The sequence below is a fragment of the Muscardinus avellanarius genome (assembly GCF_963383645.1).
Source record: "Muscardinus avellanarius genome assembly, chromosome: 3".
NCBI lineage: Eukaryota > Metazoa > Chordata > Mammalia > Rodentia > Gliridae > Muscardinus > Muscardinus avellanarius.
This window is the reverse complement of record NC_137788.1, coordinates 124423647-124450796: the sequence shown is the minus strand read 5'-3', so window position 1 is coordinate 124450796 and position 27150 is coordinate 124423647. Positions and strand designations below refer to the sequence as shown.

At 42.4% G+C, this 27150-nt stretch overlaps 1 protein-coding gene across 3 annotated transcripts in view; it reads right to left on the bottom strand.

Moving 5' to 3' along the window:
- Positions 1–1965: 1965 nt before the first annotated feature.
- The window catches only part of MINDY2 (MINDY lysine 48 deubiquitinase 2), a gene marked incomplete at both ends in the record, with an annotated part of 60611 nt that continues 35426 nt past the window's right edge, over positions 1966–27150 (bottom strand). The window contains 5 exons of one of the 3 annotated variants that reach the window (XM_080692317.1): positions 1966–2094; positions 13353–13553; positions 16121–16294; positions 19766–19908; positions 26185–26287. In XM_080692317.1, coding sequence (XP_080548443.1) covers positions 1966–2094; positions 13353–13553; positions 16121–16294; positions 19766–19908; positions 26185–26287 — 750 coding nt within the window. The remainder of the gene's footprint in view (positions 2095–13352; positions 13554–16120; positions 16295–19765; positions 19909–26184; positions 26288–27150) is intronic. The other 2 variants (XM_080692318.1, XM_080692319.1) reach the window with 2 other exon arrangements.

Here is a 27150-nt window from a genome sequence, read left to right as displayed (position 1 = left end):
AGAATAATTCAACACATATATTCTTCAAGGGCAATAAACTGATAATTATGGAAAATATGCCTCAAATATCCATTTTAAATTAGTCAAGGTTTATTTATTTTTTAATTAAAATATAATGCACTGTATTACTACTATCTGTTCTGGGGAAAACAAATTTTGAGGGAGGCTTGAGTTTCCTCAACTTCAACACATTAAGCGTTATCAAGAGTAAACTCAGAGTGAGGCCAACTTGGTTCAAGCCAACAAAGCTCTATAGGATACCTGACTACCAGTGCACACATATTCTGAGTTATCCAGACTCATCAAATATTCCATATCCAAGTTTTATACCTCAAAGTGGCTCTCTGAGGATTTATTATGCTAGCATAGGAAATTTAAAGAAATAACAAATTATGTAACAAACAGACATGCAAAATAGAAGGATATAAAAGATACAGCTTGGCCCTTTTTTCCATCCCCCACCCCCTGCCCAGAATAATTTCTTCCATAAATAAGACTTTACTTTTTACATATAGACTCATCATATAACTGGTCTTAGATCATAGAGAAAGTTAATGACATAGCTTAAAAAATCTAGACCACATTTTTTGTAGTCTTTTGTCAACCCAGACCACAATATTCTCCAAGTGGATGCTCAGGTCATATTATGGTACTATTAAATTAACAAATTTACTGAGGCTTAGAATGTAAATCACACAACTACTTTGCAGCAGCATAGTCTTTTAAAAATGACTGAAACAAATTTTAAATATAAAGTATATAAAAGGACTATTAAGGATAGTTGTCCAAACTATATCTAGAAATACAGGAAAATATATGTTGCCTCATAATAAAGTTAAATAAATATTTTTTTCTGAATCCTATAAACACTATAAGATGTTCTGGGTTTATTTGGTTCTCATAAGTTAAAAAATCTGATTGCTTTTACATAAATTCCCCCAACTCTTATCTACTCTCAGATTTTTATTGTCTTTTCACTAGGTACAGAGATTATCTTTCTTTTAGAAATGTGCTTTATGTTGGTTTTAATATGTAAATTTAATTTTCTAGCAATAAACATGATTTAAAATTTAAGGTTCAAGGTAATTCTAGAAAAAGGTAGACAATGAGCCATCTCCTTTTGTTCATCTTTGCATTCACAAGGCCCAGCATCCACTGTGGTTTCCTTCTCAACTCACTTATCATATTGTTAATCAATAGTAACTATCGTCCAGGTTACCTATTTGAAGACTTCAGAATTCCTCAAAATTTCACAACACTACAAAGTCATTAATATCTGACTCGAATAGGTTATAAGTATCAGTGTTATGTATTTTTTTGCTATTGGAAAAGAAATACAAATCTTTATTTTTCTATCTAAATTGAATCCAAGTTCCATTATCAGTTCTTAAGATAGTATCTAAAATGTACATTACTAAAGAAAGGTAAAGCTGTTCAAGGGCTGAACTAGTCCAATATACAATTAAGGATTATTTATTCTTGTTTTTTTTTCTTTTTAAATTGCTATATTAAACCCCTGGTTTCTCATGGATTAGATCATAATTTAACATTGTAAAAATCTCAGAAACTATTGTGCTAATATTTAGATTTCAGGAAGAATCAGACTAAACTGATTACCTCCATTCATTGTTAGAAGATAACATAGCTTACTAACTGATATGAGTTATGAATGTCACTATGACACAAAATTTGCTGTGATTTGCTTATTTGGCTACAAGTGCAGTATTTTTCATGAAAGACAGCACAGCATTTCCAACTTGTAACATGAAACTCCAGCTCACTAAGAGTGTATTGTGCGACTTGAAAAGGTCTGATTGTAACAAAGTAACAACCTTTCCCCCTGAAAAACATGAACAAAATCCATTGGGAAATCAGGCACAGACGGCATTTATGGGGTCTCTCCCTTTCCTCCTGTGGTTTTGTTTCTCTGCACAAGTAGGTGGCTCCAACACAATCCAACACTTGTTACAAAATGACACAGCTATTTTTTTCCTTTTCCTTTTCTCTATCTTTTTCTCGAGGTTCCTTCCGTTTACGGTCACCATTTCCAGATGGTCTTCCACTAGATGGCGAGGCTTGCGCTGGCTGGACCTGCTTTAAGAACAATACACGGGAGGAGATTAATTACTCCAACTATCCTAAGATACTTATAAACATAGTTATCTGGAACTTAGAAAAGCCACAACAGTGAAATATATCATCAAGGGGCAAAGAAGCTACTGGTACATAGCATATATATATATATATATATATATATATATATATATATATATATATATATATATGTATATATATAATCTTTTCTTTTTTTAGTGCTAGGAATTGAACCCAGGGGTATTCTACCTCTGAGCTACACTCACAGCCCTTTTTATTTTTTTATTGTTCAACAGAGTCTCAACAAGTTGCTGAGGAACTTGTTAAATTGCTGGGCTAGGCCTCAAACCTGTGATGTTCCTATCTTAGCCTCCCAAGTACTGGGATTACAGGCATGTGCACTGCTACAGGCTTAGATTTGTTAAATTACAGGGTATCTGAGGAGTTGCCTCTATCCTTCTAGGTTGATATTATTAATTAATGTATTCATTATCCCTAATAAATTGATTGTGTGTGCGTGTATGTGTGGGGGGGTATTGGGGATTTTACCCAGGGCCAATATACCTCTGAGTTATACCTCCAACCTGATATTTTATTCTTTTTCTTTTGGTGGTACTGAGGATGGAACCTAGGGGCATCCTACCTTTGAGCTACACCCCCAACCCCCATTATTTTGTGTGTGGTATTGGGGATGAAATCCAGGGGCATTCTACCTTCAAGCTATACCCCCAGCCCTATTTGTGTGTGTGTGTGTGTGTTAATGGGGATGGAACCCAGAGGCATTATATCTCTGAGCTACACCCCCCAGCCCTATTTTTTATTCTTTATTTTGAAACAAGGTCTCACTGAGTTGCAAAGGGCCTCACTTAAGTAGCTGAGGCTGTCCGCAAACCCACATCCTCCTGTTTCAGCCTCCTGAATGCTGGGATTACAAGTGTGTGACACCACACCCTGCACAATAAATGGAATTTTTTTCTTCTTTTTTGCAATACTGAGGATGAAACCCAGGGGCATTCTACCTCTGAGCAACACCCCCAGCCCTATTTTTTATTCTTTATTTTTTGAAACAGGGTCTCATTGAGCTGCATAGGACCTAAGTAGCTAAGGCTGTCCTTGAACTGCGATTATCCTATCTCATCCTCCCAAATGCCGGTATTACAAAGTGTGCACCACCACACCTGGCAATAAATGGAATTTATAACAATAAATCACATACAAGCTTCTGTTATATTAGAGGCTAATATTTTTCCTCCCTGTGGTACTTGGGACTGAACCCAGAGGCATTTTACCTCAAAGCTACACCCCAGCCCTATTTTTTTTATTTTTTTATTTTGAAACAGCGTCTCACTAAATTGCAGAGGGCCTCACTAAGTAGCTGAGGCTCTCCACGAACCACTATCTTCCTGTCTCAGCTTCTCAAGTACTGGGATTTTATAATGCGTCACCATACCCGGCTCTATTAGAGGCTAATTTATGAAATATCTATGTTAAAGTTTAGAAAAATATTGAAGAACACAATCTGGGCATTGTGGACACACGTATAATCCTAGTAATAGGTTGGGTCACCTCTCCCTCCCTTCATGGGACCCTGTAGCTGGGACAGGAGGCCTCGGGAGCCCCGGAAGCCAGAAACGGAAGTAGGGAAGACTCCAGATGTTGCAGAGGACCAGCATTCTCCTGCCTCCTTAGCCCCCACCCAAAGACCCAGCTACTTAAATACCCTCACTTCTTTTCTTGGGTGTGACTCTATTGACTGATCGGCCCTGCCCCTTACAGTATGGGTCAGCAGACCTCCACCGAAGGCACCAATTAATTAAAAATTATCTAGTCTCACATTCCTTTGCTGGATTTTGCTTCCCTTGTGACCCCCGACTCAATTTCAATGTTACATCTGCTGCTGTAACCCAGGAGAGGGAGGGTCTTTCTCTCCCTCCCTGAGCCCCTGTTGCTTGTCCCTGCTGGGTCCCTGAAGGGACCCCTCCTACTTCCTGGAATCTGGACTCTCTGACCCTTGCTTGGACCGACTGCTCTCTGACAGGGTGAATTCCCTTCCCTTTCTCTGGCTAGCAGGTCATCACCTCCAGCTTCTCTGTCCAAATGCACATCTGCATCAGAGTTTTCCTAGACAACCAGGTTGTCCTCCTCAGGCCCTGAGAAGGGAATGGAGAGGTCTTTCCCGTCCTCTTGGCCCCATTCCCGGACATTGATCAGGATAACGGGGATGCCTGTCTCCCGTTTTCCGTTCTCACCTGCGGACCAGACATGGGAAGCCAAAATTCCAGAACAGATCCCCAGTTCCCGCTGGGTTGTGTCCTCGCTAATCTCTGGACCCTGGGGCTATCGGAGGATTTACACCCTAAGCACCACTGTTTCTATTGTAACACAGTATGGCCTCAGTACGAATTGGATAATGGGTCTTGGTGGCCCCCAAATGGAACTCTGGATCTTACTATCCTGACTGAGCTCAGCAACTTTTGTAAGTGGTCGGAAGTCCCTTATGTCAGGCCTTTTTCCTGCGCTCCCGTCCCTCCCTTAGTTCCCACTGCCCACCGCTCAGGTCCTGCTGGCTTGGGAAGCTCCCACACATTCGACCCAAACCCACACCCCCGTCAGCTGCCATCGTCTAATTCTGCTGAGCCACAGTCGCCATCACAAGATGGCTTTGCTGCGTTACAGGTGCCATCTTCTGATTCCACCTCTGATTCCCAGGATCTCCCCTCACCACCCGGCCACCACCCCACCCTTCCACTAATCTCCCTTCACCACAGGAGTCCACTGTCCCGCCCCTGCCCCCTCCCCATCTACCCCTCCTTCTCTGATCTCAATACGCCACTGGACCCTCCTCCAATGGCCTCTCAACCTAACCTGCTCCTCGCCCTCCCCGCCATCCTCCCTTAAGGGACCATCCCCTACCTCCCCCTCACCTTCCCCGTAAGTCACCATACCCGCTCCAAGGACCCCCTTCTCTCTTGGCCCCGCTCCACGAGGTGGCTGGAGCAGAGGGTGTGGACCGTGTCCACGTCCTTTTCTTCCTCCCAGATCTTGCTCAAATTGAAAACAAACTGGGTTCATTTTCCTCCAATCCATCTGGTTTTATTGAGGCATTCCAAGATATTATTCAAGTGTATGATCTCACACGGTGGGATCTTCATGTTATTTTAGCCTCTGCCTTGACTCCTCATGACAGGATCATATCTTCAAGGCTGCCTGAGAACGGGCTGACCAGGCCCATTTGACTAACCCTGCCCTCCCTACTGGAGTGGCTGCGGCACCTTCTGAAGATCTTCATTGGGATGAAGAATCAGCCCCAAACAGTGTGGGTGTGGGAGTAAAAAAGATCATATGATTTTATGCCTCCTTGATGGCATATGGGCTGCCTCCTATGAGGTGGTTAACAATGAGAAACTTAAAGAAATCACCAAGGTCCAGATGAAAAACCAGCTGTTTTTCTTCAGGAGGCTTTTACCCTCTATACTTGCTTAGATCCATCTACTAAGGTGGGATATGTTGAGGTTGGCAACCCACTTCATTGGACAATCAGCCCCTGACATTTGGAAAAGATTTTAAAAGGCAAAGGACGGCCCCCAGGCACCTATCTGAGATTTGGTCAGCATGGCACTTAAAGTCTTTAATGCCCAAGAGGAACAGGCTGAGGTAGAGCGCACAATCTGGCTTCACCAAAAGGCAGATTTTCAAGCCTGCTCCTCGGTAGCAGCTCCACTCTCTGCACGACAAGCACCACCTAGGGGTGGCGGACAGCAACAACAACTACCTTGAGGCGCCTGCTTCAAGTGTGGCAAAAAAGCACACTGGGCTAAGCACTGCCCTCAGCCACACCCACCACCAGACCATGCTCGGCCTGTGGCCAGGAGGGTCACTGAAAAAGTGACTGTCTTTGAAAAAGCAGTGAGACTCATTACCTCAACACAGGGGGACCACCCTTCCAGACCAGGCTCCACCGCTGGCCCTACTTGGCCTGACTGAAGACTGGCAGCTCCAAATTACCAATCCCAATCATCTTTGCTGAGCCCAGGGTAACGCTCAAGGTAGTGGGTAAGCCAATTTCCTTTTTCGTCGACATGGTAGCTAGCTACTCAGTCCTTCCATCCTTTTTGAGTCCCAGTTTTCCTTCTCCAACCTTGGTACAGGGGATTGATGGCAAGCCCTCCTGCCCACGCACTACATACCCCCTTGTTTTGCCATTTGGAAAACCTTACAGTTGCCCCCTATTCATTTATTATTTCTTCCTACTCTATCCCCCCTTTAGAAAGAGACTTTTTTTTTTTGGTGGTACTGGGGGTGGAATTCAGAGGCTTTCTACCTCTGGGCTGTACTCCCAGACCTATTTTATATTTTATTTGGAAACAGGTCTCAGTAAGTTGCTGAGAATCTCACTAATTAGCTGAGGCTGGCTTCGAACCTGTGCGCTCCTCCTGTCTCAGCCTCCCAAGCGCAGGGATTACAAGATTTTTAACCAATCATTTTGTTCCCCCAATGTGCTTTTTTTTTTTTTTAAATGGGTCTGGGGATGGAACCCAGGAGCATTTGTCTTCCAAGCTACACCCCCTGCCCTATTTTTTATTCTTTATTTTGAAACCGGGTCTCACTGAGTTGCAGAGGGCCTAAGTAGCTGAGGCTATCCGCAAACCGTGATCCTCCAGGTCTCAGTCTCCCAAATGCTGGGATTACAAGCATGTGCCAACACACTCAGCTCCCCAAAATGCTTTTTTTATTTTTTTATTTTTTGGTGGTACTGGGGTTCCTGGAAGCCCTTCTACCTCCGGGCTACACTCCCAGACCTATTTTTATATTTTTAAATTTGGAAACAGGGTCTCTTAAACCCGCATGGCTGGCTTCGAACCTGAGCGATCCTCCTGTCTTCACCTCCCAAGCACGGGGATTACAAGCGTGCACCACCACGCCTAGCCCCAATATGCTTTTTTTTTTTTGGTGGTACTGGGGTTCCTGGAAGCCCTTCTACCTCCGGGCTACAATCCCAGACCTATTTTTACATTTTTATTTGGAAAGAGAGTCTCCTAAGCGGCAGGCTTCGAACCTGCGCGATCCTCCTGTCTCTGCCTCCCAAGAGCGGGGATTACAAGCGTGCGCCACCACGCCCGGCCCCAATATGCTTTTAATGGCTGTTTTTACAGACAATGACCAGGTGGCCAAACCTCCCCTCCCTATAGATTTGGTTGACCCTAGTGTATGGGACACCACTACTCCTCTGGTTGTCACACTAACCCCTCCCTGGTTCAGATTGTCCTCCACAATCCCACTATTTTCCCTGCCTGCTCCCAGTTTACCATTTCCCTCCATCACCGATGGGGGCTTAAACCCATCATTTCTCATTTCCTGGCCCAGGGATTACTCATCCCTATTAATTCCCCTTACAATACCTCCATTCTCCCAATTAAAAAGCACAATGAGGCTTATTGCTTAGTCCAAGACCTCTGCTCAATCAATGATGCAGTGGTCCCAATCTACCCAGTTGTCGCTAATTCCTATACCCTCTTATCCCAGATTCTCCCCACTACTACTAATTTCTCTATTATTGATCTCAACGATGTGTATTTTATACATTCCTCTACATTCTGAGTCGTAACCCCTTTTTGGCTTTCATGAGAGGACCCCAATACACAGGTCGCTCAACAATTAACTTGGACCATCCTTTCCCAAATTTTCCAAGATAGCCCACACTTCTTTGGCCAGGCTCTAGCACAAGACCTCCTCCAGTGCCCCTTAGTTCCTAGTTCCTTTTTTTGTGTGTGTGATACTGGGGGTGGAACCCAGAGGCTTTCTACCTCCGGGCTGTCCTCTCAGACCTATTTTATATTTTATTTGGAAACAGGGTCTCACTACAGTGCTGAGAGCCTCACTAAGTAGCTGAGGCTGGCTTCGAACCTGTGTGATCCTCCTGTCTCAGCCTCCCAAGCGCGGGGATTACAATTGTGCGCCACCATCCCCGGCTCTAGTTCCCTTTTATAATGTGTAGATGATCTTCTACTATGTAGCCCTCCCTTGAAATGTCCAAACAGCCCACCGCCCTTCTCTTCAATTGTCTCGGAAGCAGGGGTTACAGGGTGACCCCACATAAGGCCCAGTTATCAGTGCCAGAGGTATGGTACTTAGGCCTACATATCACCCCAAACACCCAGGGACTAACTGTTGACCAGGTCACGGCCTTAAGAGACATGCAGCCACCCACCTTGGCTGACCAAATCCAATCTTTCTTGGGCTTTATGGGATTTTTCCAGCACTGGATTCCCAACTTCACCATTTTAGCTAAGCCACTATATGAGGCAACTGAGGAAACCCCAATTGGCCCCCTCACCTCACCCTCAGCTGTTTGCCGAGCCTTGTTGGCTCTCTAGGAGTCCCTTCTTAAATCTCCCCAATTCCACTACGGCCTTCCTGCTATACACCATTGAGAGGCAAGGGATAGCCACGGGAGTGTTACTCAGCTCCTGGGGCCGACCCAGGCACCAGCGGCCTACTTATCCAAACAGCTTGACCCCACTACTCGTGGGTGGCCACCCTGCCTCAGGGCTCTGGTGGCAGCTGCCACACTCACAAAATAGGCTCTCAAAATTTGTCTACAGCTGCCTCTTCAGGTTTTTCCCCCACACAGGCTCCAAGATTTACTCTCTCCTCTAGCACTCCCTCTTCTAGCCCCTTCCTGCATCCAGGAACTTTATTTGTTCTTCATGGAAAATCCTGATATTAGACTGTTCCACTCCCCAGCCCTTAACCCAGCCACTCTTCTACCACTAGGCCAGGGTCTAGGTCCTGATTCTCATTCCTGTCTAAATGTAATTGAGGCCCTAGCTTAACCCCGAGCAGACCTTCAGGATACCCCCCTTCTTAACCCAGATGTTACCTACTTTGTTGATGGCAACTCTGGCCCTGATGCCAGGGGCAAGAGAAGAGCAGCCTATGCAGTTGTCACTTTAACTCAAGTCATTGAGGCTGCCAGGTTGCCGGATGGCACCACCTCTCAAAAGGCTGAACTGATTGCTCTAACTTGAGCTCTACACCTGGCAAAGAACAAGCAGCAAACACATATACCAGCTCCAAAAATTCCTTTTTAATAGCACACTGCCATGCCTCAATTTGGAGAGAGCAGGGATTTTTTTCTCCACGAAGGGCTCACCCAATGTTTTTTTTTCTTTTTTTTTTTTTTGGCAGTCTGGGGATGAAACTCAGGGGCATTCGACCTCTGAGCTACCCCCTGCCCTATATTTTATTCTTTATTTTGAAACAGGGTCTCACTAAGTTGTGAAGGGCCTCACTAAGTAGCTGAGGCTGGCCATGAACCATGACCCTCTGGTCTCAGCCTCCTGAATGCTGAGATTACAAGTGTGTGCCACCATGCCTGGCTCATCCATTGTTAATGCCACCTTAATTAAAAAGCTCCTAGACTCCCTCTCCCTGCTATCTCAGCTGGCCATCATCTACTGCGGGGCCTCCATGCAGACTCCTCCTTGGCAGCCAAAGGAAACAATAAAGCTGATTATACAGCAAGACAACTGTCACAACAACCCCAACCAAGCCCACCAGCCCCTGTATTATTTTTAACTCTTCTCACAATAATGCCTAACTACAGCCTGGCTGACAAAAACACCTGACCAAACTTGGGACATCCTATACAGAGGAAAGATGGCTTATGATACGACACAAACTTGCTCTGCCCAAGGCTCAGGCCGAAGCAGTAGTTAACCTAATACATAATTCCCTACATGTTGGGCCTACGGCACGTAAACATTTCTTAAACCCCCTATTTTATTCTCCCTCCTGCAATAGCTTTTTAGCAAAGTCAGTGCCTCTTATTCTACTTACGCCACTGTTTCTCCCCAAGGAGGCCTTAGCCCCTCCTTTCTTACCCACCAAATGAGAGGACATTTGCCAGGACATGACTGTCAAACTGATTTCACACATATGCCCTCTCATGAAAAACTAAAATATCTTCTTACCATGGTCGACACCCTAACAGGTTGTGTAGAACCTTTCCCCTCAAAGGACGAGACAGCCAGCACAGTGACCAATGTTCTAAGCTTAGACATCATCCCTCGGTTTGGACTCCCTAATTCCTTACAGTCTGATGGAAGCTCCACATCCTATATCGACTGCAGTCATCAGGAAAGGCAGAAAAAATGAATGGCATTCTTAAAAACCATGTAAGAAAACTCTCCCTGGAGCTACGGGTATCGTGACCTGAACTCCTACCACTGGCTCTGTCCTGTGTACATGCCACCTCTCAAAGCCCCACCTTCATGAGCCCCCTTATATTGCTGTATGGTCGCCCTCTTTTGCTTAGTCACGCTCTCCTTTTAGACCCCCCTCCTTTGGCTTCCTATCTCCCTTACTTATCTTTTCTCAGGAACCTCCTTCAGGAACATGCTGACTGATATCTTCCCCAACCTGGGGCTGAAGAAGTGGCTTCACACCCTGCAGCCAAGGTCCGTAAGCCAGGAGACTAAGTCCTTCTCAAGTCACTTCAAGCAAAACATCTCCAAGCAGGTACTGTGGCCAAACTGCTAGATGTCCCTAACTGGTGACCATGCCCAGCAGAAACCTTGTTTAAAAATAAGAAATAAAAGCTGGGCATGGTGGCACACACTTACAATCCCAGCATTTGGGAGGCTGAGACAGGAGGATTGCGGTTCACAGACAGCTTCAGCTACTTAGTGAGGCCCTTTGCAACTCAGTTAGACCCTATTTCAAAATAAAAGAATAAAAAGTAGGGCTGGGGGTGTAGCTCAGAGGTAGAATGTCCCCGGGTTCCATCTCCAGTAACACACACACACACACACACACACACACACACACTAAATAAATAAAATAAAATAAAAAATAACAAAAATAAAAAAGGGCTGGGGGTGTAGCGCAGAAGTAGAATGTCCCTGGGTTCAATCTCCAGTGGCCTTACACACACACACACACACACACGCGCGCGCACACACACACACACACACACAAACTGATCTAGAATGAGAAATTTATACATTTATTTTAATGGGGAATTTAATGTTTAGTTTCATTAGACCTTAAAGGGCATCTTGCTTTCTTGTATATCCACATCAAAAGAAACAGGTCTGGCGTGGTACAGGATAAAAGAAGAGGAATACTTTTTAACTGAATAAGATTCAAAACATGTATAAACCCTTGTAACAGTCATGTTTTCAGTTCTTAAAATTAACTGGAGCTGGGTGTGGTGGTACATGCTTATAATCCCAGTACTTGGGAGGCTGAGACAGAAGGATCACAGTGTCGAAGCCAGCCTTGATGAATTTAGTGAGGCCCTCTGTAATTTAGTGAGACCCTGTTTCCAAATAAAAAATAAAATCAGGCTAGGAGTGTAGCTCAGAGGTACAATGCCCCTGGGTTTAACCCCCAGTGCTCTCTCCCCCACAATTAACTTAGCTGGGTATAGTGGCACATGCCTATAATCCCAATACTTGGGAGGGTAAGACAGAAGGATCACATGTTCTAGACAGCCTCATCACCTTAGTGAGACTCTAAGCAACCTAGCAAGACCCTGTTTCAAAACAAAATAAAAAATTAAATAGAAGCCGAGCGTGGTGGTGCACACTTGTAATCCCAGCATTCAGGAGGCTGAGACCGGAGCATCGTGGTTCGTGGACAGCCTTAGCTACTTAGTGAGGCCCTCTGCAATTTAGTGAGAGTGAGACCCTATTTCAAAATAAAGAATAAAAATAGGGCAGGGGATGTAGCTCAAAGGTCAAATGCCCTTGGGTTCCACCCCCAGACCCACACACAAAAAAATTAAATACAGCAGGTGGTGTAACTCAAAGATTAAAATGCCCATGGATTCAATCCCCAGTACAAAATAAATAAATAAATAAAACTTTTTTTTTCAGCACTGGGGATGGAACCCAGGGGGCATTTTACCTCCAAGCTACACCCACAACCCTATTTTTTATTCTTTATTTTGAAACAAGGTCTCACTGAGTTGCAAGGGCCTCACAATGTAGCTGAGGCTGTCCACAAACCGCAATACTCCTGGTCTCAGCCTCCCAAATGCTGGGATTACAAGCATGCGCCACCAGGCCCGGCTTTTTAAATAAAACCTTTTATTTCACAGATAGGGAAGATGATACTATAAGAGGTAGAGTACTTTGTCCAAGGTATACAATTAAGAAGAAACAGAGGCAGGGAATGCCAATGGACATCTATCCAGTTCCAAAGTCTGTATTCTTTCCAGCAATACCTCAGACTGTTTCTAGATTATAGAAAGTACTTTGTTTGAATTGTACTTTTTCTTTGCAGTTCTAAAGAACTTAATAAAAAAAGTTAAAAATATCTTTCCATCAGAATTTCTAGAAAAATAATTGAGAAATATATTACGGCCAGGAGTAGAGGTACACTTTTTTAACCCCAGTATTTAAGAGGCTGCCATAGGAGGATCCCAAGTTTAAGGATAGCCTCAGCAAGCAATAAGACTCTCATCAACCTAGAAAGACCCCACCTCCACACAGAATGCCTTGGGTTCAATCTCCAGTACTGCAAAAAAAAAAAAAAAAAGAAAAAAAGAAAAAAAGAAAAACAAATTTATAAAGGGTTGGGCGTAGGTCAGATGTAGAATGACTCTGGGTTCAATCCCCAGTACCACAAAAACAAACAATAAAACAAAAAACACACAAAAAGAAATATGAAAAACCCATGGATAGCCGGGCATAGTGGTGCACGCTTGTAATCCCTGCGCTTGGGAGGCTGAGACAGGAGGATCGCATGGGTTCGAAGCTAGCCTCAGCTACTTAGTGAGGCTCTCAGCAACTTAGTGAGACCCTGTTTCCAAATAAAATATACAAAAGGTCTGGGAGTATAGCCCAGAGGTAGAAAGCCTCTGGGTTCCACCCCCAGTACCACCACCACCAAAAAAAAAAAAAAAAACAAAAAACCATGGATGCTAAAATGCTAACATAAACAAAAAGCTAGTACCCAGTTGTTGTGGTTTTGTACTGGGGATTGAACCCAGAGGCATTCTACCTCTAAACTATATCCCCAGCCCGATTTTAGATCTTATTTGGTTATAGGGTCTCACTAGTTTGCTGAGAGCCTTGCTAAATTGCCATGTCTGGCTTTGAACCTGCAATCCTCCTTTTTCAGCCTCCCAAGTACTAAAATTACAAGCGTGCGCCACTACACCTAGCTCTACCTAGTTGTTTTTTATCTCCAGCAGAAAATGTTTATTGCTAAAGTGACCGTGTGTTTAGGCACGCTGACGCAATGCTCACCTGGGTCTGTGTGGACACAGTAGTAGCGGCAACCGCGGCTGCAGCTTGCTCCTGCTCCTGATAGTACTGAGACGCCCGTCTGTCCTCCTCCTCTTGGAGTTGCTTTGCGAGCTCCAAGTCACTGATTCCTTCTGGAATTTGTTCCCAATTGATCTCTTGACTCTGCTGTTCTTGTTGTAGAGATAATGCCATAAGATAGTCCTAAGGAATTGAATTATAATCATCTTTAGCTTTGATATTTACCCGAGAACAAACTCAAGAATGAGTGAGTGTGAATACAAATGTCTTTTCTATGAAGCTTCAAGATTGGCTGTTTTGGTTTTTTTGCGGTACTGGGTTTGAACTCAGGGGCATTCTACCTCTAAGCTACACCTCCTGTTTATTATTCTTTATTCTGAAACAGGGTCTTGCTAAGTCAAGGAGTACCTCACTAAGTACCTGAGGCTGGCCATGAACCTGCAATCCTCCTTTCTCAGCCTCCCAAATACTGGGATTAAAAGCAGGCACCACCACACCCATCTGAGAATGGTGGTACATGCTTGTAATCCCAGCACTTGGGAGGCTGAGACCGGAGGATCATGATTCACAGACACCCTTAGTTATTAGCGAGGCCCTTTGTAACTCAGTGAGACCCAGTTTCAAAATAAAGAAAAAAACAAAAATAGAGCTGGAGGTATAGCTCAGAGGTAGTATGACCCTGGGTTCCATCCCTAGTACCGTAAAAAAAAAAAAAAAAGTTACCTCTGTTTACAAAAGAAACACATGCCTATAGAGAATTCTGACAAAACAGAAAACCCAAGAAAGCTTAACTGACCCAGGGGCATTCTACCTCCAAGATACACCCTCAGACCTATTTTTTATTCTTTATTTTGAAACAGGGTCTCACTGAGTTGCAGAGGGCCTCACTAAGTAGCTAAGGCTGTCCGTGAAACACGATCCTCCTGTCTCAGCCTCCCAAATGCTGGGATTATAAACCTGTGCCACCACACCCTCTCACCATAGGATTATTACATAGGGGCAATTAAAAATTAATATGTATTAGCTAGACATGATAGTGCACATTTATAATCCCAGTACTTGGGAGACTGAGACGGGAGGATCTCCATTCACCACAGCCTCAGCTACTTAGTGAGGCCTCTGCAACTTAGACTTTGTTTCAAAATAAAGAATAAGAAAAAAAAATAGGAAAATAATCCGGGGGTGGTGGCGTACGTTTGTAATCCCAGCATTTGGGAGGTTGAGACTGGAGAATCGTGGTTCGCGGACAGCCTCAGCTACTTAGTGAGGCTCTCTGCAACTTAGTGAGACCCTGTTTCAAAAGAAAGAATAAAAAATAGGGCAGGGGTGTGCCTCGGAGGTCGAATGCCTCTGGGTTCCATCCCCAAACCTAAAAAAAAAAAAAAAAAAAAAATTAGATTAAATAAGTAAATAGCCAACATAAACCGGGCGTGGTGGCACACACTTGTAATCCTAGTACTTGAGAGGCTGAGATGGAAGGATCAGCATCAAGAACTTAGACCCTGTAAATAAATAAACAGATAAGTGCTGGGTGTGGAGGTGCAGGCTTGTAATCCCAGTACTTCGGAGGGTGAGACAGGAGGATCACACAGGTTCAAAGCCAGCCTCAGCTACTTAGTGAGGCTCTCAGAAACTTAGTGAGATCCTGTTTCCAAATAAAGTGTAAAATAGGTCTGGGAGTATAGCCCAGAGGTAGAAAGCCACTGGGTTCCACTCCCAGTACCACACACACATAAAAAAAGAATAAATAAAAGACTAAAAAAAGAGCTGGGGGTATAGCTCAGAGTTGGGTGTGGTGGCGCACACTTGTAATCCCCGCGCTTGGGAGGCTGAGACAGGAGATCGCACAGGTTGGAACCCAGCCTCAGCTACTTAATGAGGTTCTCAGCAACTTAGTGAGACCCTGTTTCCAAATAAAGTATAAAATAGGTCTGGGAGTATAGCCCGGAGGTAGAAAGCCCCTGGGTTCCACCCCCAGTACTACAAATACATACATACATACGAGCTGAGGGTGTAGCTCAGAGTTAGAACAACCCTGGGTCCAATCTCCAGTACCCCCCCCCCCAAAAAAATAAACCCAAAGTAGTCAAAAGTTTTATTATCTAACTTAATATCAGTTTTATTAGTTATTGCTACTCTATGCATGCCCAGTCTCCCATTTACCTTAAAATAACAGAATTTAGACAACTTAGAAGACATGTCAAAGGCCACTGTCTATGAAGACCTTATACTATTTATATAGCTTGACTATCTTACTAAATCAAGAATTTATCCTTCAAAATGTTCTCCTCAGCCGGGAGTGGTGGTGCATGCTTGTACTCCCAGCACTTGGGAGGCTGAGATAGGAGGACCACGGTTCAAGGACAGCCTCAGCTACTTAGTGAGGCCCTCTGCAATTTAGTGAGACCCTGTTTCAAAATAAAGAATAAAAAATAGGGCAGGGGTGTAGCTCGGAGGTCAAATGCCCCTGTATTCCAACCCCAGACCCACAACAACAACAAAATATGAAGAGGAAAAGCTGAGCATGGTGGTGCACACTTGTAACTCCAGCATTTGGGAGGCTGAGACAGAAGGATTGAGGTTCTCAGACAACCTCGGATGTTTAGTGAGGCCCTTTGCAACTCAGTAAAATCCTGTTTCAAGATAAAGAATAAAGAATAGGGCTGGGGGTGTAGCTCAGAGGTATAATGCCCCTGGGTCCCATCCCCAGTGCCTAAAAAATATATGTAAAGAGGGCAAAATAAATTTACCTGATCTATTTGATCTTGCTGTCCTTTGTATACAGTGTCAGGGTCTGAAGGAGGCCGCAAACGAAATTCAGAGTCACAGAAATTTCCATCACCATCTACATTGTGTAGGCTTTCCCAAACAACTTTTTCTTCAGTGAGAAACCCCTGGTCTGTTACCAACAAATATAGTTGACCCTTAATAAGGAATAACAAAAGGAAAAGGAGTATTAAACAAATCAAAACTATGGAGCCAGGCGTGGTGGCGCACGCTTGTAATCCCCGCGCTTGGGAGGCGGAAACAGGAGGATCTCACAGGTTTGAAGCCAGCCTTGCTGGCTTAAGAGACCCTGTTTCCAAATAAAAATATAAAATAGGTCTGAGAGTGTAGCCCGAAGGTAGAAGGGTTTCCAGGAACCCCAGTACCACCAAAAAGAAAAAAGAAAAAAAAAAAAAAGGTCTGGGAGTGCAGCCTGGAGGTAGCAGGATTCCATCCCCAGTACCACCAAAACAAAACAAAACAAAAACTATGGGCTGGGGGTGGAGCTCAAGTGGTAGGATGCTTGCCTAGCAAGAATGAGATCTTGGGTTCAATCCTCAGTGATTCCAGGGTGAAATTGGAGGGGATAAAATAAGTTAATATTATATTTAAGGAAAAATTAATCTGTACATTTAGAGGGTATTAATTATTTCTACTTGCTAGATCTATATAATACATAAACCAAGCAGATATTTCCTCAAATCCATCTGGCTCTGAGTATAGTTTTTAGTTAGTATACTACAATATAATGAGAAATAAAAGCTCTTGGCATACTCAACTAATATGTAACTTTGTTTTTTTCAGAATTGGGGATTGAACCTAGGATTCTTTTACCTCTGAGCTATACCCCCAACCCTATTTTTTATCCTTTATTTTGAAACAGAGTCTCTCTGAGTTGCAGAGGGCCTCACTAAGTAGTTGAGGCTGTCTGCGAATCGCCATCCTCCCATTTCAGCCTCCCAAGTACTAGGGATCACAAGTGTGCGCCACCAGGCCCGGCAATACATAACTTGTAAACAGCTCTGGGGGAAGCAGAGTATAGTATCATTTCACAAGATGGAAAAATATTATACAAGTTCCTGAAAAAGACAGAATAAGTTTAAATGCTGAACAAATTTAATAAAACAAAAGCAAAATTGTCATATTTGTATAACAAAATGCAGTGAGAAGTTTCTGAATAGGGATTAAGGAGTAAGAACAATGGCAGTAGAGGTGTGGAAAGGAGAAAGCATGCAATGGGTATGGGAATGGAGGATTAGCAATGAGTTGACACCATTTGGGCTTAAGAAAAGCACTGGCATACTGGAGTGGCAAAATATATCTTGCAGCTTTATTTTCTAGAGTCTGGGTACTAATAAACATTTGTGCTGTATTACTGACATGGTAAGATCAGTATTCTATCATAGCAATCTAGGAATAAGCTTATAAACTACTGAATTAGGTGATACCTATAAAAACAGTAAAGGTGGATGTAAGAGATAACACAAAGGGTATAGATTAGTAAGGGCTTCTATTTTGTTTTGTTGGTAGAGCCATATGGCATTATAAGAAGAATTTAGAGTCACACTGATAACTATGATAACAGCAAACACTATCATGACGCCTTCCCCCCTTGTGGTACTAGGGATTGAACCCAGGGGCATTCTACAAGATAAACTCCTAGCCCTATTTTATTTCTGAGTCAGGGTCTCACTAAATTGATGAGGGCCTGCCTAAATTGTTGAGTCTGGCCTCAAACCTATGGTCTTCCTATTTCAACTTCCTAATTACTGGGATTACAGGCGTGCATCGAAACACTCACCTCTATGTTTTTTTAAATAGACATGATTTCTTATTTAGTTTAAGTTTTCTTTTTCAGGGACTGGGAATTGAACCCAGAGGCATTCTACCTCCAAGCTACACCTCCAGAACTTTTTATTTTTTATTTTGAGACAGGGTCTAAGTTGCTAAAGGCCTTGCTACATTGTTGAGGCTGGTTTCGAACCTGCAATCCTCCTGGCTTAGCCTCCCAAATACTGAGATTACATGTATGTACTGCCACCCTGGACCCCCTTTTTTTTGGGGGGTGGTACTGGGGTTCCTGAAAACCCTTCTACTTCCGGGCTACACTCCCAGACCTATTTTATACATTTTATGGAAACAGGGTCTCGTAAGCCAGCGCGGCTGCTTCAAACCTGTGCCATCCTCCTGTCTCCACCTCCCAAACGCGGGGATTACAAGCGTGCGCCACCATGCCCGGGTTTTTTTTTTTCTTTCTTTTTTTCTTTTTAATACTGGGTCTTAGCTGGGCGTGGTGGCTCATGCTTGCATTCCCAGTACTTGGTAGGCTAAGACAGGAGTATCACAGGTTGGAAGCCAACCTCAGAAATTTAGCCAGGCTCTAAGCAACTTAGTAAAACTATGTTTCCAAACAAACAAACAAACAAACAAACAAACAAACAAACAAAAATAGATCTAGGGGTATAGCTTGGAGGTAGAAGGTTCCTGGGTTCCAACCCCAGTAACTATCCCCCCAGCCTCCCCCCAACCCCGACTACTGGGTCTTGTTAAATTATCCAAATTAGCTTCAAACTCACAACCCTCCTGCTTCGACCCCCTGAACAGATGGGATCACAGGCATTCGCCACTGGGCCCAGTTTAAGGCAAATCTTAACTTTTACTTATAATCTCCTTTGGTGCTTATACATTTAGTGCTTATACAAATCCATTATCAAGTCACTCTTGTTCTATTTCTAGGTTTTTTTTTTTTCTCTTAGAAAATAACAAATGGGCCAGGTGTAGTGGTGCAGTAATTGTAATCCAAGTACTTGGGAGGCTGAGACTAGAGGATCGCAGGTTCAAAACCAGCCTCTGCAACTTTTTTTTTTTTTTTTTTGGCATTACTAGGGATGGAACCTAGGGGGTATTCTACCTCCAGCTATACCCCCAGACCTATTTTTATTATTTATTTATTTATTTATTTATTTATTTATTTATTTATTTATTTTTTGGTGGTACTGGGGATAAAACCCTATTACCTCTGGGCTACACTCCCAGACCTATTTTATATTTTATTTGGAAACAGGGTCTCTTAGGCCAGCAAGGCTGGCTTCAAACCTGCATAATCCTCCTGTTTCCGCCTCCCAAAAGCGGGGATTAAAAGCATGTGCCACCATGCATGCCCCTGCTTTTATTCTTTATTTTGAAACAAAGTCTCATTAAGTTACAGAAGGCCTCACTAAGTAGCTGAGACTGTCCCTGGACCCAGGATCCTCTGGTCTCAGCCTCCCAAGTACTGGGATTACAAACATGCGCCACCACGCCCAGCTCAGTCTCAGCAATTTAGTGAGGCCCCTGCAATTTAGTGAGATCCTGTTCCAAAATAAAAAATAAAAACAGGACTAGGGGGATAGCTCAGAGGTAGAATGCCCCTGGGTTCAATCCTCAGTACTGGGAACATAAAAGCTGATTCAAGGTAATACTTCAATTGTTAATCCATCCCACTGTAAAGAAGTATTTAATAATTACCTTCACAATTTGATGGGTGAGGAATATTATGCTATGATCTTTTATTCTGAAGCAGAACAAAAGACATTTCTAAATCAAGCTCCTTTACTTTAGAACAACAAATAACTATTTCTGTATCATACCTTGTATTTGGTCATGGTGCTAAAATGATTATTCCGAAAAAACACACAAAGCTCTCCTTCCTGAACTGTTGAAGTTAGTTCACATAATCCATGGTATGTCAGTTGAGTGGCTGTATTATTTAGAAACTGCTCAGCTACAAAGCCTAAGGAATCAATGCACAATATTAGATGGAAGAATAATTTCAAAATTAAAGTTATTCTTTACTATTTATATTGTGTTCCAAGTATGTAAAAAGGCCAATCAATATAAGATTTTTTCTATTATATGAGGGCCCCGATATGGAGAGTCATCTAATTGTGGTATAAAAGTTGTATTTATACTCATTCCCATTCAAAAGAAAGTAAAGTAAATTGTAATTTTAATTAATTTTATTCATTCATGTGGTACTGGGGATTGAGTCCAGGAGCATTCTACCTCCAAGGTAAACCCCTACCCCTATTTTTATTCTTTATTTTGAAACAGGGTCTCATTAAGTTGCAAATACATCACTAAGTAGCTGAGGCTGGCCACAAACCTGCAATCCTCCTGTCTCAGCCTCCCAAGTACTGGGATTACAATTGTGTGCCACCCCAGCTGGCTCAAAATTGTATTTTTATAATCAATAAATGTATTTAGTATATCTCACCTACAAAAAGAATTTCAGGCAGCTTATGATGTAAGACAAGGCACAATAAAATTGAAACCCATTACATAAAAAAGTAGGAGCTAGCCATTTAAAAAGTAGGTATGAAAGGAAGATATATGTTCAATGTGCACATTCCCAGTGGGGTAGGTGTTTAGAAAGTAAAAGCAAGTTGCTACTTAAGTAGCCCTAAGGGGTTTTTTTTGTTTGTTTGTTTTTGTTTTTTTGGTGGGGTACTGGGAATTGAACCCAGGGACATTCTGTCTTGGAGCTATATAGCCAGCTCGATCTATCTATCTATCTATCTATCTATCTATCTATCTATCTATCTATCTATCTATCTATCTATCTATCTATCTGGTACGGGGAATGGAACCCAAGGGCATTCTACCACCAAGCTACACCCCCAGCCCTATATTTTATTCTTTATCTTGAAACAGGGTCTCACTGAGTTGCAGAGGGCCTCACTAAGTAACTGAGGCTGTTCGTGAACCGCAATCCTCCTGCCTCAGCCTCACACCACACCCGGTGCCCTTTTTTTTTAAACAGTGTTTTACTAGGTTGCTTAGAGTCTCACTACATTGCTGAGGCTGTCCTCAAACCTATGATCCTGTCTCAGCCTCCATAGACTTAAGATTTTTAACAAAGATCCCAGATAATCCTTAAGTCACAAACTGCTCAATTCTTGTGTTAAAACTAGAAATAGATATAAAACTGAACAGAAAGCAGCAGGATAGCTTGTGCCATTTTTATCTTAATCTCCAACATATGCCACTCATTATGTGAAGTTCAGAAATAGATATTTATCTTTCTTTCTGAAATAGAATGAAGTATACAGAAGTTATCTGAGGTTTACTTTAAAAGATATATGCAAGCCGGGCATGGTGGCACACGCTCATAATCCCAGTACTTGGGGGAGGCTGAGACAGGAGATTCAAAGCCAGCCTCAGCTACTTAGTGAGGCCTGTGCAACTTAGTGAGACCCTGTTTCAAAATAAAAAATAAAGCTGGGCATGGTGGCGCACGCTTGTAATCCCAGCATTCGGGAGGCTGAGACCAGAGGATTGCAGTTTGTGGACAGCCTCAGCTACTTAAGTGAGGCCCTCTGCAACTCAGTGAGACCCAATTTCAAAATAAAGAATAAAAAGTAGGGCAGGGGGTGTAGCTCAGAGGTCATATGCCCCTGGGTTCCATCCCCAGACCCGCAAAAAAATAAAAAATAAATAAATAAATAAATAAAATAAAAATAAAAAATAGGCTGGGGGTGTAGCTCAGAGGTAGAATGCCTCAGGGTTCAATTCCTACTACTGCAAAAAAAAAAAAAAAATATATATATATATATATATATATATATATATGTACAGTTGATCTTCATTATCTACAAAATTATATTTCTGAGTTCATTTACTGGTTAAAAGTTATTTATAAATACCCCCAAATCTAATCTGAATTGCCCAGCACACACATTCCCAGCTGAGGTCGAACAAGGCAACATTCCGCTTCCTCGTTTCAGTTCTTATGCTATAAATAAGTGTCCTTTTCATGGTCTATTTGGCGCCATGGTTTTTGCATTCTTGTGCTTTCTATTGGAGATTTTACTGTTTGCAGCCGCCACCCTTGAAGCATAAGGCTGAAGTGCTGGCTCATTTTCCTAGGTAGACAAAAGCCATGGTGTGCCTTATGGAGAATATACATACTAGGTAAGCTTTGTTCAGGCGTGAGTTAAGTGCTGTTGGCTTTGAGTTTAATTAGGTTTATTTTTTCTTTCTTATTTTTTTAGTTTCAGTACTGGGGATTGAACCCAGGAGCATTCTACCTCCAGGCTACACCTCCAGTCTAATTTTTAAATTTTTATTATTGAAACAGGGTCTCACTAGGTTGTGGATAGCCTCACTAAGTAGCTGAGGTTGGCCGCAAACCTGCGATCATCCTATCTCAGCCTCCCAAGCACAGGGATTACAAGTGTGCACCACCATGCCCAGCTAAGATATTTTATATATATATGTTAGGTAAGGGCTAGTCACAGCAGGATAATGTAGTTATTTTTTATATTTATTTATTTATTTATTTTTGCGGGTCTGACGATAGAACCCAGGGGCATTTGACCTCTGAGCTACACTTCCTGCCATATATATATTTTTTATTCTTTATTTTGAAACTGGGTCTCACTGAGTTGCAAAGGGCCTCACTAAGTAGCTGAGGCTGGCCGTGAACCACGATCCTCTGGTCTCAGCCTCCCGAATGCTGGGATAACAAGCATGTGCCACCACGCCTGGCTAAGATAATGTAGTTATATTCCACTCCTTTTCCATTTCTTGGTGTCAAGCCACAGCATTAGTTGCAAAGTGGTTGTACTAATTACTGATACAACACATAATTCCAAGAATTTAGTTAAGGTAAAAAGGAAAGTACAAAAATTATGAAGGAGGCTACAATCAAAGGAAATCTACAGTATGCCTATAACTTCTCAAGTTTATACATTTAGAAATAAGAGTTTTCAGTTGGGCATGGTGGCACATGCCTGTAATCCTCATAACTTGGGAAGTTGAGACAGGAGGAGCGCAGGTTCCCTGAGAGCATCAGCAACTTAGTGAGGCCCTCCACAACTTAATAAGAACCTATTTAAAAAAAAAAAAAAACGAGTCAGGTGTGGTGGCGCACACTTGTCATCCCAGCATTTGGGAGGCTGAGACAGGAGGATCATGATTCACAAACAGCCTCAGCTACTTAGTGAAGCCCGCCATAACTCAGTGAGACCCTTTTTCAAAATAAAGAATAAAAACTAGGACTGGGACTATAGCTCAAATATAGCATGTCCTTGGGTTCCATCCCCAGGACTGCAAAAAAAAAGGAGCTGTGATACAGCGTAGTGGGAAGTGCTTGCTCTGTAGTGCATCACCCTGGGTTCAACCCCTATTTCCAAAAAGAAAAAAAACTTAAGCTAAAAAATGCCCTTTCCATTCCTCACTTCTTCCTAACAACCCCCTTCAAAGATATAAAAATTAAGTGGAGATATAATTCATTACTTTCATGTTAGTGTGAAATTTAAAAATTTAACAGTAGAAAGGTCCTTCTCATCTGTTTCTTTTTATAGAATAGGAAACAGGCTCTCAGAGAATAAATGACTTGTCCAAAGACTTTAAACTAGTTATGGCAAAGTGAAACTGGAGCCCAGGAGAATTATTATTGGTATTAAAATGCTTAAAAACTTAGTGCAGCTGATTATTATAAATTCCAACTTAGCCAGGCGTGGTGGCATATGCCTATAATCCCAGTACTTGGGCGGCTGAGACAGGAGGATCGCAGGTTCATGGCCAGCCTCAGCTACTTAACGAGGCTCTCTGTGACTTAGTGGGACACTGTTTCCAAATAAAGTATAAAATAGGTCTGGGAGTATAGCACGGAGGTAGAAAGCCTCCAAAACCACCAAAGCCTCCAAAACCACCAAAAATAAAAAAATAAATAAAAATAAAAAAAATTAAAAATAGGGCTGAGGGTGTAGCTCTGGGATAGAATGGATAGAATGCCTCTGGGTTCCATCCCTAGTACTGCAAAAAAAAAAAAAAAATCCTTTATTTCTTCTCTCTCTCTTTTTTTTTTCAACTCAGACTGTTTCAAAATAAAAAATAAAATAGGGCTGGGAATATGTATCTTGGAGGTAGAATGCCTCTCAGTTCAACCTTAGTTCCTCCCCCCAAATAAAGAAACGCATCTATGGTAATAAGAACATGAACAGGAATGCGTAGTTCCAGTGAGCATAATACTGCCCACTGAGAGAAAATATTTTTATAATAGCTTTTATTTCTTTTTCTCCTAACATTTAAACTTTGCTGCCTTAAATTGTAGTGAAAGAGTTTATAGTTGTTGCAAGTAACAGATTGGAATAAACTTGAATTAAAATTTCCTTCCAAGCCGGGTGTGGTGGCACACGCTTGTAATTTTAGCATTTGGGAGGCTGACAGGAGGAGTCTTCTACCTCCAGGATCCTTCTCTCAGCCTCCCAAGTACTGGCATTGCAGGTGTGTGTCACTGCACCTGGCTGTGTATTTTCTTTTTATTTGCCTCTTTTGCATAAATGTGTTAAACTTCTGGATAACTAAGTAATACAATTAGTTGGATTCTGATTAGTTAAAACAATGCTGGATTCATGTACTTATTTTTTATATATTCAAACATTCTTGCAGTCGCTAAATCTAATTTTTTAAAATATGGTAATTAGCTGGGCGTGGTGGCGCACGCTGCTCGTAATCGCCGCGCTTGGGAGGCAGAGAAAGGAGGATCCACGTAGGTTCGAAGCCAGCCGCACTGGCTTAAGAGACCCTGTTTCCACATAAAAAAGTATAAAAATAGGTCTGGGAGTGTAGCCAGAAGTAGAAGGGCTTCCAGGAACCCCAGTACCACCAAAAAAAAAAAAAAAAAAAAAAAAAAAATATATATATATATATATATATATATATATATATATATGATCAATTTTATTATACCTCATGTAAAAGAATTTTAAGTCTAAGCTGGGTGTGGTGATGCATGCTTGTAATCCCAGTGCTTGGGAGGCTGAGACAGGAGGATCACACAGGTTCGAAACCAGCCTCAGCTACTGAGTGAGGCTCTCAGCAACTTTCAGCAACTTAGTGAGACTCTGTTTCCAAATAAAGTATAAAATAGGACGTGGTGGCGCACGCGCTTGGGAGGCAGAGACAGGAGGATCGCACAGGTTTGAAGCCAGCCTCTCTGGCTTAAGAGACCCTGTTTCCAAATTAAAAAATATAAAATGGGTCTGGGTACCACCAAGGAAAAAAAAAAAAAGGTCTAGGAGTATAGCCTGGAGGTAGAAAAGCCCCTGGATTCCACCCCAGCACCACACACACACACACACACACACACACACACACAAAAGAATTTTAACTCTGAGAGAGAATGATAAACCTCATCCCCTGCTTCTCCTGATTTCTCTTTTGTTTACACTTTTTTTTTTTTTTTTTTTTTGCGGTACTGGGGATGGAACCCAGGGGCATTTCTTCCTCCCAGCTATACCCCAGCCCTATTTTTTAGTCTTTATTTTTGAAACAGGGTCTCATTGAGTTGCAAAGGGCCTCACTGAGTTGAGGCTCTCTGAGAATCTCGATCCTACTGTCTCAGCCTCCCAAATGCTGGGATTACAAGCGTGTGCCCCCACACCCAGCTTGTTTCCACTTTAAGAAAGGAGAACAGCAGCTCAGTATTTGTATGTATTTATGAGGTGGTGGTGGGAAGGTATATCCAACTGCTAGTTCTGGTTTCAAATCTCCATCACTGACTGTAATGCAACTGAAAACAATATTAAACTGCTTTTGTGATGATGGATTTAGTAATTTCAGTTACCTACTGATGTTCAGAGGCAGCCTCTACTCCAGAACAGGGCTTGAATATATTTATTGCACTGAAACATTACGGCAGAGGTCTACTAAAATAGAATATGTTAGCACTACAATACTCGTTTCTGTCAACTGAAGTACTAAGGATACAATTCAAAATCCATTCAGTCCTCTCAAATAATAATCCTTTTTAAAAAACAGTAATTATTAATAACCTCAGGGTAATTAACCATACAGAGGCTAGCAAATGACCCCAAAGGGTTTTATGAGTATCTAGATCTGATTTTACAAGTGGCACTTTTATCAATGATTGCTTAATTCCTACAAGTAGCATCACTTGTGTTTTTTAGAAATCTTAGGTAAGACGTTTGAAAAATATGAATTTTAAGACAAGTTACTTTACCAAGAATAAAAATGTCAAGTGGCAGGAGCATTCACCCACCTTCACTAACCAGCTCGCTGTTGTCTGATTGCTTACAAGAGATGATCTTCTCCACCAGCTGGTTGTAGCTGCAGCTGCCAACAGCTTTTACAATGTCATCAATCTAGAAAACAAATGACTACTCAGAAATCATGGTAAGATTAGAAACAACTCCAAAACTCCAAATCAGGCTGGGCGTAGTGGCACAGCTTGTAATCCCAGTACTTGGGAGGCTGAGACAGGATCGTGCAGGTTTGAAACCAGCCTCAGCTACTTAGTGAGGCCCTCTGGAACTTAGTGAGACCCTGTTTCAAAATAAAGAATAAAAAATAGGGATTGGGGTGTAGCTCGGAGTCAGAATGCCCCTGGATCTCATCCCCAATACTGCAAAAAAAAACCCAAACAAACATAGATTCAAACATTTGCAGTATTTATTTATTTAATTTGTAATGAGGGTCGAATCCAGGGGCATTCTACTTCTGACCTATACCCCATCTTTTTTGAAACAGGGTCCCACTAAATTGCCCAGGACCTCACTAAGTAGCTGAGTAGCTGAGGCTGGCCACGAATTTGTAATCCTCCTGTCTCAGCCTCCCAAGTATTGGGATTACAAGTGTGTGTCACAATGCCCAGCTAGCTGTGTGTGTGTGTATTACTGGGAATTGAACCCAGGGGCATTTACCTCTGAGCTACACCCTCAGCCCTATTTTCTATTCTTTATTTTGAAACAGAGACTCACTAAATTGCAGAGAGCCTCACTAAGTAGCTGAGGCTGGCTGTGAACCTGCAATCCCCCTGTCTCAACCTCCCAAGTAGTGCGATTTCAGGCAAGTGCCACCACGCCTGGCTTAAGAACAATCTTTGGGACAAAGAGTACTAGGACAACTATCTATTCACATGCAAAAGAATAAAGTTATCTCTCTTCTTCACAATATATACAAATGTTAATTCAAAATGGATCATATTCCTAAATGCTAAATGTAAGCA